The sequence below is a fragment of the Coptis chinensis genome, chromosome 4, assembly GCF_015680905.1.
Source record: "Coptis chinensis isolate HL-2020 chromosome 4, ASM1568090v1, whole genome shotgun sequence".
Lineage (NCBI taxonomy): Eukaryota > Viridiplantae > Streptophyta > Magnoliopsida > Ranunculales > Ranunculaceae > Coptis > Coptis chinensis.
Window position 1 is genome coordinate 55,086,464 of NC_141459.1, and position 13,004 is coordinate 55,099,467.

At 38.7% G+C, this 13,004-nt stretch overlaps 1 protein-coding gene across 1 annotated transcript; it reads left to right on the forward strand.

Annotated features, from left to right (window-relative positions):
* The first annotated feature begins 7,899 nt into the window (after positions 1 to 7,899).
* Positions 7,900 to 8,562, forward strand: LOC147504062 (uncharacterized). Its single transcript, XM_086605051.1, has one exon. The coding sequence runs from the start codon at positions 7,900 to 7,902 to the stop codon at positions 8,560 to 8,562; it is 663 nt and encodes a 220-aa protein (XP_086461177.1).
* Positions 8,563 to 13,004: the final 4,442 nt, after the last annotated feature.

Here is a 13,004-nt window from a genome sequence, read left to right on the forward strand (position 1 = left end):
AATGTGTGGGAGCATGGGGTACGCGGGTGATGGTGGTGTTAGTGTTAGAAATGGGTTATGTATTTGAGTTAGTCCTAGTAGTGGAAAAGTGGGTTTGGTAGTCGGATATTTGTTAGTTGTTTGACGTGTTATTTAAGTGGTTGAATGAATAATAAAGGGGTGCGGTATTGACACCCCACTTTATGGGATTGGCACCCTTTCGGCAAAATGATAGAACAATAATGGTTATTCCTTATATGTTCTTTACACCCACATGCTAGATAGTTCCACGACATTGCGTTGCCGCGAGATCGCATATTCCACGGCACGACATCGGGTTACCGTGAGATTCCATATCCTATGACAGGGAGTTGCCGTAGAGGATTTTTTTGTCTTTTTTCTTTTTTTAAATCAAATGAAATTTTTATTAATAATGATAATGAGTTTTACAAATAATTATGATAGACCTACAACAAGTTGCGCCACAAGTCCTATGTCGATTGTACATTTCTTTTTCATGGTTTTGGTGTTGTTCTTAGAGTGTATAAAGAAGCTCTAAAGAATAAAATGAGGTATCCGTATGCCGTGTGTGTTCAAAATTTGAAATGAAGAAGAGTTTTGATAATTAACACAACCAAATACTCTATTTTGGTGAACACAACCATCTCGCGGCAATTGAATTTTTTTATGGTGGCTATCAAAAAAATTTTAAAACAAAGAAAGACCCACGACAACAAACTTTTGTGGATTTGCCATCTTGCGGCAACTCCTTGTTGCGGGCATTACCTTTTCGCGGCAACTTCTTGCCGTGGGTGATTTTTTTCATTTTTTTTTCAAATTTGCATTGTTATGTGTGCTTGTCGTCAAAGTTTACAAGATTGAGCGATGAACGAGGTTTTAGATGCCACGAGTTGAGCGCCAAAGTTTTCTTCTTTTGTATTTTTTTTGTTTGATTATATTTATGTGCAAAGAACTAGATTTAATAAGAATTAGAAGAGGGGGGGGGGGCTTAAAAAAAATGAGGGGTTTACAACTATTTATATGATTAATGGAGGGGGGTGCCACTACCTTGGAATTGGTCAAAGGGGTGCTAATCCTATTAGTTTGGGTGTCAATACCACTACCCATAATAAAAGGGAGGCTAAAATTATTGTTATTGTTTAACCTTGAGTTGTAATAGAGGTCACGGTTCCTCAATAAACCAATTTGGAGGTCGGAATCTCCTCAAATTGATTCCATTTTATCTTCTCATATTTTTATTTTGCACTTTTATTTAATTTTCCGATACATTCACATTGAGATTATATCAAGTGGTATCAGAGCTAGACATGGAACAAAATGTGGAAAATCTGGAGAAAACCATGGAGACACTTGTGTCTGGCCAAAATGAAATCTTGAACAAGTTTACCAAGATGCATGGTTAACTTAACGCACGTATGGATCTGTTGGCAAGTCATTCTATTCACGAAGCTGCTGAAAACTCTACAAACACCAAGTGCACCAATGGAGGACGTATAAACGGTGTTAGCCATGCTCATATTTCTATTTGCTCAATGGTGTCGATAGTTCTCATAGTATGTCATGCAAATGCTAACGAGAAAAAGATCCCTTCCAAGCATGTCGACACTTTTGCTGGCAATGAAACGATGGTGCTACCTCTTTATGCTTTCAAAGTCTGTCATGGAGAATTACATGGTGGACAAAAAAAATGCAATGTTGGAGTTCATGATCCTTAGTGTGTGGAGTTCTTTCCAAGAAACAATAGAGTATGGGAGTGACAAATCTAAGCTGTTCAAGCTTTACGCCGCTTGTGGGATCGAGGAAGAAGATCATTTCTTTCAACTTTGAGGACAAAGTTGTTTTCAAGAGGGGTGGAGTTGTTATGTGCTAAATGTGTGGGAGCATGGGGTATGCAGGTGATGGTATGGTGTTAGTGTTAAAATTGGGTTATGTATTTGAGTTAGTCCTGGTAGTGGATAAGTGGGTCTTGTTAGTGGGGTATTTGTTAGTTGTTTGATGTGTTATTTAAGTGGTTGAATGAATAATAAAAGGGAGGCTAAAATTATTGTTATTGTTTAACCTTGAGTTGCAATAGAGGTCACGGTTCCTCAATAAACCAATTTGGAGGCTGGAATCTCCTTGAATTGATTCCATTTTATCTTCTCATATTTTTATTTTGCACTTTTAATTTATTTGATTTTCCGATACATTCACATCGAGATTGTATCAGTATGCTGACTCGTGGTGCTTGTAGGAGCACTGGAAAGTATTTTCAAAGCGAGAATGGCACCATGAACCCCAATCACAGTCTGAGTTGATTACTTTAGGAAGCCATTAGTGGTCAAAACTCCATCAAAAAATATGTTTCAGGAAGTTGCCTGATCGAACAAACGCAGTGAAAGCTTCACATGAAACCGATGAAACGTATTTACTATATTAAAGAAATGCAAGTCTGAACAAAATAAGCAATCTTAGCCATCAGGCTTTGGTAGGATGATTGGGCAGGAATTGTAATAGCAGACAGAGTACAAGGCATCAACTGGAGAGACTTTAAGGCCACTGTTGATGACATCATAACTGAAAACAATTGGCATATTCCAGCTCGAGTGCACCAAGTCTTTGAAAGAGTGGGAATAGATCTAAATGCTTTCCAACCTCCAACTAGCGAAACAACCGATAACAGGATCTGGAAACCAACAAAGGATGGGATGTTCTCAGTGAAAGAAGCTTTTGATGCTATTAGAAAAAAAGAACAAAAGGTCCGCTGAAACAAATGGGTTTGGAACAAGATTCTACACCCGAGAACAGCAGCGCTTGTATGGAAACTTCTACAAAATGCAGTGTCCACTGATGACAAAGTCAAGAAGAAGGGAATACACATGGCTTCTCGATGCTGACTTTGTAAAAAAGAGGAAGAAAGTGTTAATCACATAATCTCGGAATATGTTGCAGTTAAGGAATTATGGGTCTGGCTAGCTGATGTCTTCAAGGTAAGCCCTTCGTTGAACTTGCAAGATGTCATTTTGGCCCCAAAGCTTCTTAGCCTCATAAGAAAAGAACTATGGAATGTAGGAGTTGCGTACCTAATTGCAAAGATATGGAAAACTAGCTAGGAATCGTATTCTATTTGATGAGAAGAAGATGAACCTTATTCTTATCAAGTATGAATTGAACAAAAAATTTCAAGCTGCAGGGTTGGTTGCTACTGGGCACATGTTTAATACAGTGGAAAATTTGGAAGTTCTCCACTCTCTTAATATTATAGGCATCCCTAAGCCACCATGCTGCCCAAAAGAAGTCTACTGGAATCTCCCCCAACTTGACACTGTCAAAGCCAATATTGATGGCTCATCCATGGGGAACCCAGGGAATGGAGGTGCGGGAATTATATTTTGAGACCACAACTATCAAGTCCTGGGGGTAATGGCTTTTGGTCTAGGAGTTACCACAAACTTCGTAGCTGAATGTGAAGCAATTGTTATGGCGGTGGAGATAACAACATCAAAAGGTTGGACAAGACTATGGATTGAATCAGATTCATAGCCTGCCATCCTAGCATTCAGCAAGGGGAACATTCCATGGACCATCAAAGCAAGATGGTTACAAGCAACTCAGAAAATGGTTTCTTGGAAACTCTCTCATATCTATCGTGAAGCTAACTTTGGAGCTGATGTGGCATCAAAGAAAGGATCATCTATGCAATGAGCAATATCCTTTTGGAGCTGCACCAAGCCAGACTTCATCAAATGCTTAGAAAATCCTCATAGGACCTACTACCGGTTTAATTAGCTATGGTCATGTATCACCCTAAGCTTTAAGCTCTTAAATCTCTTGTAACATTATTATTATATTAATAATATATCCTTGTGTGCAAAAAAAAAAATCCATCAACTATTCTGACATGTTTGTCAGGTCAAATAATCATGTATCTACATAAGATAAGAACATGAAACTGATACCGTCACAATTTTTTAGCATGTTTTTTCTCATATCCTCGATGTTCCATCTCATCCTTATTTCTTATGCTATGTGAAATCAAGTTAAAATAGAGCACAAGAAAGTACCTTCTAAAGCCAGATGGAGATGGCTTGAATGCTAACATTTGTTGCTCTGAGGGAAGCGATGAATAAATAGAATCAGTTATAATATTTTGATTACCTTTAACTTGTTCTTTGACAAGCCTTTCTACAGATTCTATCTTGTCTTGCCCAGTCAAAAATACAAGTATATCACCAGGGCTTCCTCCCGATGAATCTAACATTGAGAAAGGAAGTATGCTATTCATCATGAAATTGTTACTTAAAACAACTAATATTAGACAATATTTGTTTCTATTTTTTGTGACAAGATATAAGACATCTTATCAAGTGCTTGTAACTCACACAGTCTAGTGGACTCCTTTCGAAACATTTATTTTACAGTTGGGTATCAACAAGACCTGATATAGCTTTATGGCGCTTCAGAAGGATGTGCATTTGGCAAAGCTGAAATTGATATATGGTTGTCTTAAATGGTGAAATGTAGTTAAATCTGCAAGTCAAAAAGTTGAATGGATCTCCAATGAAAGCTCCAGGAGCTTTCACATTCAATGAGATTAAGTGAAACACAATCCACTAATGTTGTTCTCCAGCTTTCGCATACATTAAAAAGTACATTTCACTATATCTTTTTGAATAAGGGAATGTGTAAAGAAAAATTAAAATGAAGAACCTAGTTGATTTTAAGTTTCAAGTTACTAACCTAATTTTTAGGACATAAAACATTTGAAAAGAAATGCTCGAGTCCCAGACTAGCCCATATGCTATAGTACAATAGGAACCATTTTTTATTTATCGATATCACAATACGAACCCAAGAGAGTATGGTATCAATAAAGTACCTGGAAGATAGTAATCATGGCTGCTTCAAGGAAATCAGGCTCAGTTTGACGAGTATAAAGTATATCTACAGGATATTGTTTCCCTTGAACGTGGAAAGCTTTAGCTCCAAAAAACTAATAAGAAAACCCTTTGCCTCTAAACTCGCTGACATAATGATCAACTTTAGTGGACGAAACTTTCTGCCCTGTCATGGCTTCAGAAGACAAAAGCCATTACTAGACTTTGTTTTGTCTAGATGGAATTGTGGACTTCTAGATTTTGACCTTGCTTGCACATTTTTAACCAACCAAGTAGCACATCAGTATGTATGGACTGTTCTCTTATGAGCTTCGTCTACAATGATATTTGCATACCCAGAGCTTGTCAAAACAGGGGACATATATTAGTTGTCATCGGACTCAGCATTGTACGCCGGTCCGTAACAAAACTGGGGGCAAATATTAGTTTTCCCCGGACTTGGCACAGTACGCCGACTCTGAATGATAGTTGTAAAGGGGATTTCCCGTCATTGGATAGATGAGATGTGTATGGGAAATAACCCAGGACTATAGATGTCCAGAATGAGACGTGGACCATCGGATCAATTCTGCGAATAAGTGATCTTGTGCTTAGCACGAGTGTTTAGTGGACACGTGCCAGGCACGTGACTGACTGCCTCTAAGCATAACAGTTCTCAAAGTCGTTAGGAACTGATATGGACAGTTCCTAAACATAAAGAAACTGAAGAAGGCGATCTTTGATGATAAGGAATGAATCGTGATGGCATATCTTTAAGAGTTACTTTATAGATATAATCTTCCCATATACGATGGGACATTATGATCAGCAAGAAAACCTACCGCTCATAAGATATGGTATAGATTCAGACTTCCATAAAGAGAGAATTCCTAATAGGAAGGTAGAGTCCAAAGATGGAAGAGAAATCACAAGCAGTGCGGATAGCCCTAACCCTAGGACTCTTAAATCTCTTCCTATATAAACCACAGGGATTCTCTCTTAGAAACTACGCAAAATAGGGTTTGATTCTCCAAAATAAACAAGGAGATACATAGGCAGCCACCAGCCGATTCAACCCTGAACTCAAAATCATCTCATCCCTTCTCTAATAAGTAACATCTTCTAGATCACAAGGCACAGAGGAAGATCAGGGGATACTTAGAAAATCTTCTACATCTTGTGGTGCCGTCTGTGGAGACGAAAGCAGGTAAACATTCGTTCAAACGATTGAAGTAATTTAAAAACTCTTACCATTGTGATGGCAGGATAAAAAAAAACAAAGGGTGGTGCTACCACACACAACATCGCTGTCAGAGAAAAAGAGCACGAGATGCCTGAAGAGGGGGGGGGAGGAGAATGTTGATCACCATGATGTGAATAATCCTTCCAAGGACCAGTGACCAGCACCGATGGACCAGTTGCTCCCGGTGTAGGCCCTAAGAATAATGCTCAAGAGGAACGTCAAGATGGTGAGAATGTTGTTCTCACCAAACCAGAGTCTATTTAGGCGAGTCAGGCGGTACAAGCTTTAGAACAGCAAAGAAGCAACCTTGAGCGAGAGTTACAATTGCTGAGGCATTTGTATCAATCTGACACAGGGAAGGATCCACTCATCGATCTCGATGATGACGGCCTTCCAGAAGGCGGTCGAACTAGGAACCCAAGGCGTGGGGAACAAGTCCGACGTGAACCATCAGAGTCGGAATACAGTAACTCGGATGAGGATTCAGATACAGCATCGACCCAGAGTCAACTGACCAGGATCATGATGTCGAACCCCGACACCGAAAAAGAACCCAAGACAAGAAACTTTCTACCAAAGAAAGTGCATGGGAAACTGAGAAGAACGACCTAATCCGTCAGATGCATCAAATGACAGGCAAGGGGAGAAAAATGAATTGAAAGACTCCCTTGTTCAATCTGCTATCATGGGGGTAGGAAGATATCCTTTCGCATCCCGATTAATGAGAAAGCCATATCCCCGCGGTTATAGACAACCGAAGTTCAGTGTCTTCAGTGGCAAGTCAGATCCGGTGGATCATGTGTTCAGATATCGTGCCACTATGGGACAATATGAAAGGTATGACCACGTCATGTGTCAATAGTTCAAAGCTTCCTTGTCAAGATCTACGCTCCAGTGGTACCACAGGTTACCTGAGAGGCAGATCATGTCCTCAGAAGAAATGTTCAAGACCTTCATAGACAGGTATTCATGCAACAAGCACCAACCAAAATGGATCGATGCACTATTCAATATCAAGAAAGAGGACGAAGAGGCATTGAGGTCCTACATGTAACGGTTCATGGAAATTTCCATCCAGATAGAGTTTTGTGACGAACATACTACTATAATAGCTTTCAAACAAGAGTTGGATGAAAACAACGCCTTATTTGGATCTCTTTCTAGAAACCGTGATTTGGAGGAACTCCTAGACATGGTTGAAACTCATGTGGGGTGGGAGGAGGATGTCCTAAACCGACGTCAGGAAGCAAAGAAGACAAACTAGACAACTCCTATGGCCCCTCGAGAGGGGAACGAAAGCTCTTCCCCTCAAAAGCCAAAAAAAGACCGTCATCGTGGTTGCCAAAGGGCTGAATCCCCATCAAAGGGATGAATGCCCAAATGGCAGTACCAAAATGTAGCCAGTAGTGCAGATGGAAAACCACAAAAGAAGCCACGTATGGAAGGAGCTGAAGAAGCTCTACCCTCGATGGACAGAAACTTCGCCCCTTTAAACAAAATGCTAGATGAGGTCTTGGACTCGATAAAGAACTAGAGTTGCCTCAAATGGCTAGCTCCACTCAAGCCAGGCTCCTTTGGTACCAGAGACCAGAGGACCTACTACAAGTTCCATAAGAGTAAGGGTCATAGTACCAGAGGCTGCAAGACCTTGAAAAATGAACTACAAGATCTAATTGAAAGGTGGTATTTGAAGCAGTTTGTAGCACATGAGCAGGTGAGTATTTGACAACCCGAGGGAGATTAGCACGCCGTTCGGGATCCCCAAATCTTGGACCACTCAATGGCCAGCTCCAGATAAACATGATTTCAGGAAAGGTAAGCAAACACAGTGGCCAGGTTACAGAAAAGGGGGCACGATACCAAATCCGTGTTGCCAAGCAAATGAGGATCATGAACAGTAAACTAACCATAAGTGTTCGAGTCGATGCGTTACCCCATAAAGATCCACTCATTCTTTTCACCAAGGTTGACTGTCTCTACATCCAGAGTCCACATGAGGATGCACTGGTTCTTACACTCCCTTTTGGAGATTATGATTTGCATCGCATTTTGGTTGACCCAGGAAGTTCAGCAGATGTGTTATACTGTGATGAATTCAAAAAACTACAGATTCCTGATTCGGAGATGGTCGCTACCAACTCCAACCTATATGGATTCAGCGGAGACAAAACTCTAATAGTTGGGGAGATCCAGCTACCCGTAGCTACCGGTTCGGTAACTCTCATCATAAATTTTGTTGTGGTAAAAGCTAACACACCTTATCACATAATCTTGGGCAGGACCTGGCTGCATAGACTCCGTGCTGTTCATAGCACCTATCACCAATGTCTAAAGTTCCCGCATAAAAGGAAAATTGAGACAATCAGAGGATATCAGGTGGCTGCCAAGACATGCTATGCTTTGGCGACAAAGCAGTCCCCACTCCCTTTTGAACCAATGGAGGTTGGGCAACCAGCCAAATAGCAATTACAGTTGGATCCCCCTCTCTCGGACCTAGTCCCAAGAGAGAGGGAGAATCCCCCCTCACTGGAGCCATTAGAGGAAGTGGAAATTGTGGGAGGCAGCTCGCCAAAAACCACTTTTATCGACACTTTGTTGAGTTCTGAAGAATGCCAGGCTCTAATACACTTTCTCTAAGAACACAAAGATGTGTTTTCTTGGTCATTTGAAGAAATGCCAGGAATTGACCCCCATGTGGCATGCCATCGGCTCAATGTCCGCAGTGATGCAGTAGTAGTCAAACAGAAACTGAGAAAGATAGGTGCTGACATATCCAAAACGGTAAAAGCCAAAGTTGAAAAGCTAAAGGCGACTAATTTTGTCAAGGAGATTAATTTCCCCACTTGGATTTCTAACATTGTCCCAGTACGAAAGAAGAATGGGTCATGGAGAATCTGTGTCGACTTCACGGATCTGAACCACGCATGTCCAAAAGACAGTTACCCTCTGCCACGGCTGGACATGAACCAGATCCCATTACATTAAGAAGACCACAAGCATGCTAGTTTCACAATCGAGGATGGTCTGTACTGTTATCAGGTCATGCCATTTGGACTGAAAAATGCAGGAGCCATGTACCAAAGTTTGGTAAACAAAATGTTTGAAGGATTGATAGGCGACATTGTGGAGGTGTATCTAGACGATCTCTTGATTAAAAGCCTAAGACGAGGAGATCACCTCTCCCACCTGAAGCGTGCATTTGACATTCTCCGAGAGTATCGTATGAAGCTCAACCCTGCAAAATGTGCTTTTGCTGTCTTATCCGGGAAGTTTTTAGAGTATCTAGTTACTAAGAGAGGAATCGAGGCAAACCCAGATTAGATCCGGGCACTCATAGAAATGTCTTCACCTAAAAACATGAAAGAGGTTCAAAAAGTTACAGGCAGGTTAGCAGCTTTGAATAGGTTCATCTCCAAGAGTTCAGATAAGTGCAAACCTCTGTTCCAGTTACTGCGAAAAAATACCTCATTTGCATGGACGGATTAATGCCAAAAAGCATTCGATCAACTCAAAACATACCTGGGGGCACCACATATCCTTTCCAAACCAGTTGAAGTATAAGTTTTGGGTCTTTACCTCTATTCATTTGACTACGGTATCAGTTCTGTAATGATACGAGTGGATGAAAAGAAGGTTGAAAAACCTGTCTATTTCTTGAGCCGAACGCTTCTACCAGCAGAAACAAGGTACCCTAAACTCGAAAGAGTAGCTTTAGCCCTTGTTTTTGTAGCAGAGAAATTACGACCATACTTCCAGTCTCACACTATCAGAGTAATCACAGAGTACCAGTTACGATCAGTTCGAAATGCCAAACAGATCAGGAAATGGTTCGTGCAACTATTAGAATATGATATTGTTTACGTCCCAAGGATCTCAGAGAAGGGCCAGGCACTAGCAGAATTCTTGGGAGATTTCCCAATGACCTACACCGGGTACGACTTAACAACCCCCAGTTCAGATGAAGGCATCCTACCTAAATCCCAAAACACCCGACCAGACCCTTGGGAGCCGAGCTCCGGAAGGCGATTGTTTGTGGATAGGTTTTCCAATGACAAAGGCGTAGGAGTTGGAGCTGTGTTAGTCACTCCTGACAACATGTGGTTGGAGAAATCCATCTGGTTAGGTTGGAATGCCTCTAACAATGAGGCAGAATATAAGGCGACACTTGCTGGCCTCATAATGGCTCTCTACTTGGGCCTAACACACCTCACAGTTTTTAGTGACTCATAGCTGGTTGTGTTTCAAGTTGATGGATGATATGAGGCTAGGGATGAACGAATGGTCAAATACCTGGAATTGGTCTTCAGAGCAAGTTTGAGAATATTCAGTTCTATCAGTTGTAAGACCCTAATTATTTTTACATTATTTTGTAACAATATTTAGTATTTTGGAATTTGATATTTATTTCCTGGTAAAACGTGCTAGTAAATGTGGGTTGACTTTTTGATAGAAATATAAAGGAGGGAAAAATTAGTATTTTGAATTTTGAATTTTTGTGTAGAGATTTTTAATATTTCTACACAAAAATCTCTACTTAAACTAATTTTAAACTAAGAAAATATCTACTTAAACTAAGAATCTCTACTAAGAATCTCTACAAAAATCTCTACTTAAACTAAAAAAGGACGGAAAAATTAGTATTTTAATTTTCAAATATTAAAAATCTCTACACAAAAATTCAAAATACTAATTTTTCCCTCCTTTCTCTTTCTATCAAAAAGTTAACCCACATTTACTAGCACGTTTGACCAGGAAATAAATATCAAATTCCGAAATACTAAATATTGTTACAAAATAATATAAAAATAATTGGGGTCTTACAGCTATACACATCTCAAAAGAATCTTGTCTTGGGATTCGAAAGTAAGGTAAGCTATACGAACAAATAACGTTGGTTATTAACTTAGAACCTACATAAGAATGTACCGAGATTAAATTTAAGCAAAATAACGTTGATATTAATTATTTTTAAATAATTTAATAATATATGTCCTCATGCCACTACAAAATCTATTATAGTTTAACTGTCTATATTAAAATAAAATATTACTACTTTCACTTAAACACAAGACAAATATATCGTTTCTCATTAGCATGCAGTTTCTTGACACGTAGCAACCTCTACGAAAAAATAATATTCTACTTAAACTAATTAATAATGTGGGGTAAGTTCATCCCTGCATAAAACATTAGAGAGTTTTTCATTGTCATGCACAAAAGAACATTAGTGTCCTAATACACTTAAAATAAAAATCACTCATGTCATTGAAACTACAATAAAAAAACTCAAATATTTTAATTAAGCATACTCCCGTATCATATTGATAAAATGTAAATCAATAGTTTTACCTACTCTTAACTATTTATGCTATGAATAAGTAAAACTAAATGCTTGTTTACTGCTATGATATCAAAGTTATCTACTCTCGATTATCGAGAAATATATGGAGTAGAGAATTCGTTCCACTCCTAGTCCTTTAAACGTAAGTTTCCGCTAATTTAATCTATTCTACCAAAACAAGTGAGAGTAATGAATTGAAATTAGACTAATATGACAATTGAACTTAATTAAAATGTATAGCTTATACTATGATAATTGAATATTAAAATGTGAATATGGAGAGGGGATTAGGGGGATTTGAATCCACTTGATGTACTCCTAATATGCTAGTGTAGATTATTGCAATCCTAATCAAATAAGATTAAGTGTTTGATCCCTAATTACTCATGGCAATCTTTGCCAACTAATAATTAGATTGTGAGGAATTCCAACCCATTCTCATAGCGAATCAACTATCCTACAAGAGTGAAACTCTTGAAAAGCAATAATCTTAACTAACACATCAAGTCTTCATCAAGCTTCATCAAACCCCTCTAATGGAGGTTTAGCTAGAAGTCATTAGACTATCACAAATATATAAATAAGAAGAAGACATAATGAAGAACAAATTTGGATTTTATTAATCTAATTGAATAATGAAAAACAATAATTAGCTTAAGTTTTAAACTAATAACTAAGTCTAAGTTCTAACTATCTATCTCTAATTAATTATATCTATCTAAGTCTAAGTATGTGAGAGTTATGCTTAGTCCTTTTTATATAAGAGAGGACTAAGTTTACAATTTCGTGTATGGGCTTTGGAGCCATGTTTTGGGCCCTTAAATCAAGCCCAAAACCTAATTAAGTAAGTCCAAAAAGGGTTTCTCTGCTGGAAATTACTACAATAGTTTTTTTGTCCACTTCTGTTCCTCCTCGATTAGGTCAAGGCTTGGATCGTTAGAAATCTCTTTTCGAGACAATCGTTTTTACATATAATAGGCCTAATTCTAAGGTTTAAGTCCAAAGATATAGCCTGCAGAAGTTCTATTGACTTTTCTGCTCTATTTCTGCCTGCGTTGACTTTGACTTTTCAGCTTTGACCGGGCTTTAAAAAGGTTTTTTCTCCTTGAATCTTAGCCTTTAATCATAGAACTTCTTAGCAACCAACCTTTGCTCCTTTATCTCGCAAAAGTGACATGTTTCTTCACATATTTGACTTCAATGTCTGAAATACATAAACGCACGTAAACAGTAATAACTTATATTTATTATACACATAATTGGTATAAATGTAATGATATTAAGGGGTTAAAACTATAGTTTTAGGCTCTTATCAAACCACCCCCAAAGAGCATTTTGCTAGTCCTCAAGCAAATATGAGAAATTAATATAAGTGACCAAAAATGAAGTTCTAACTAATCGCTTTTCGTCGAGTGCGATTGCATTGACCATATGCAACAAGGCCTTAAACCACTAGCAATTTCCTAGTGGATGAGTTATAGCCTCGTAAGAGTTTTCCAGAGAAGGTACTCACAAACTTCATCTATACTACAACGACTAAGAAATAAAAGTATTGTTTCCTACT

Bases quoted from the DNA above. Each gene is read 5' to 3' on its own strand.
- LOC147504062 (XM_086605051.1), top strand. From the start codon at position 7,900: ATGATTTCAGGAAAGGTAAGCAAACACAGTGGCCAGGTTACAGAAAAG.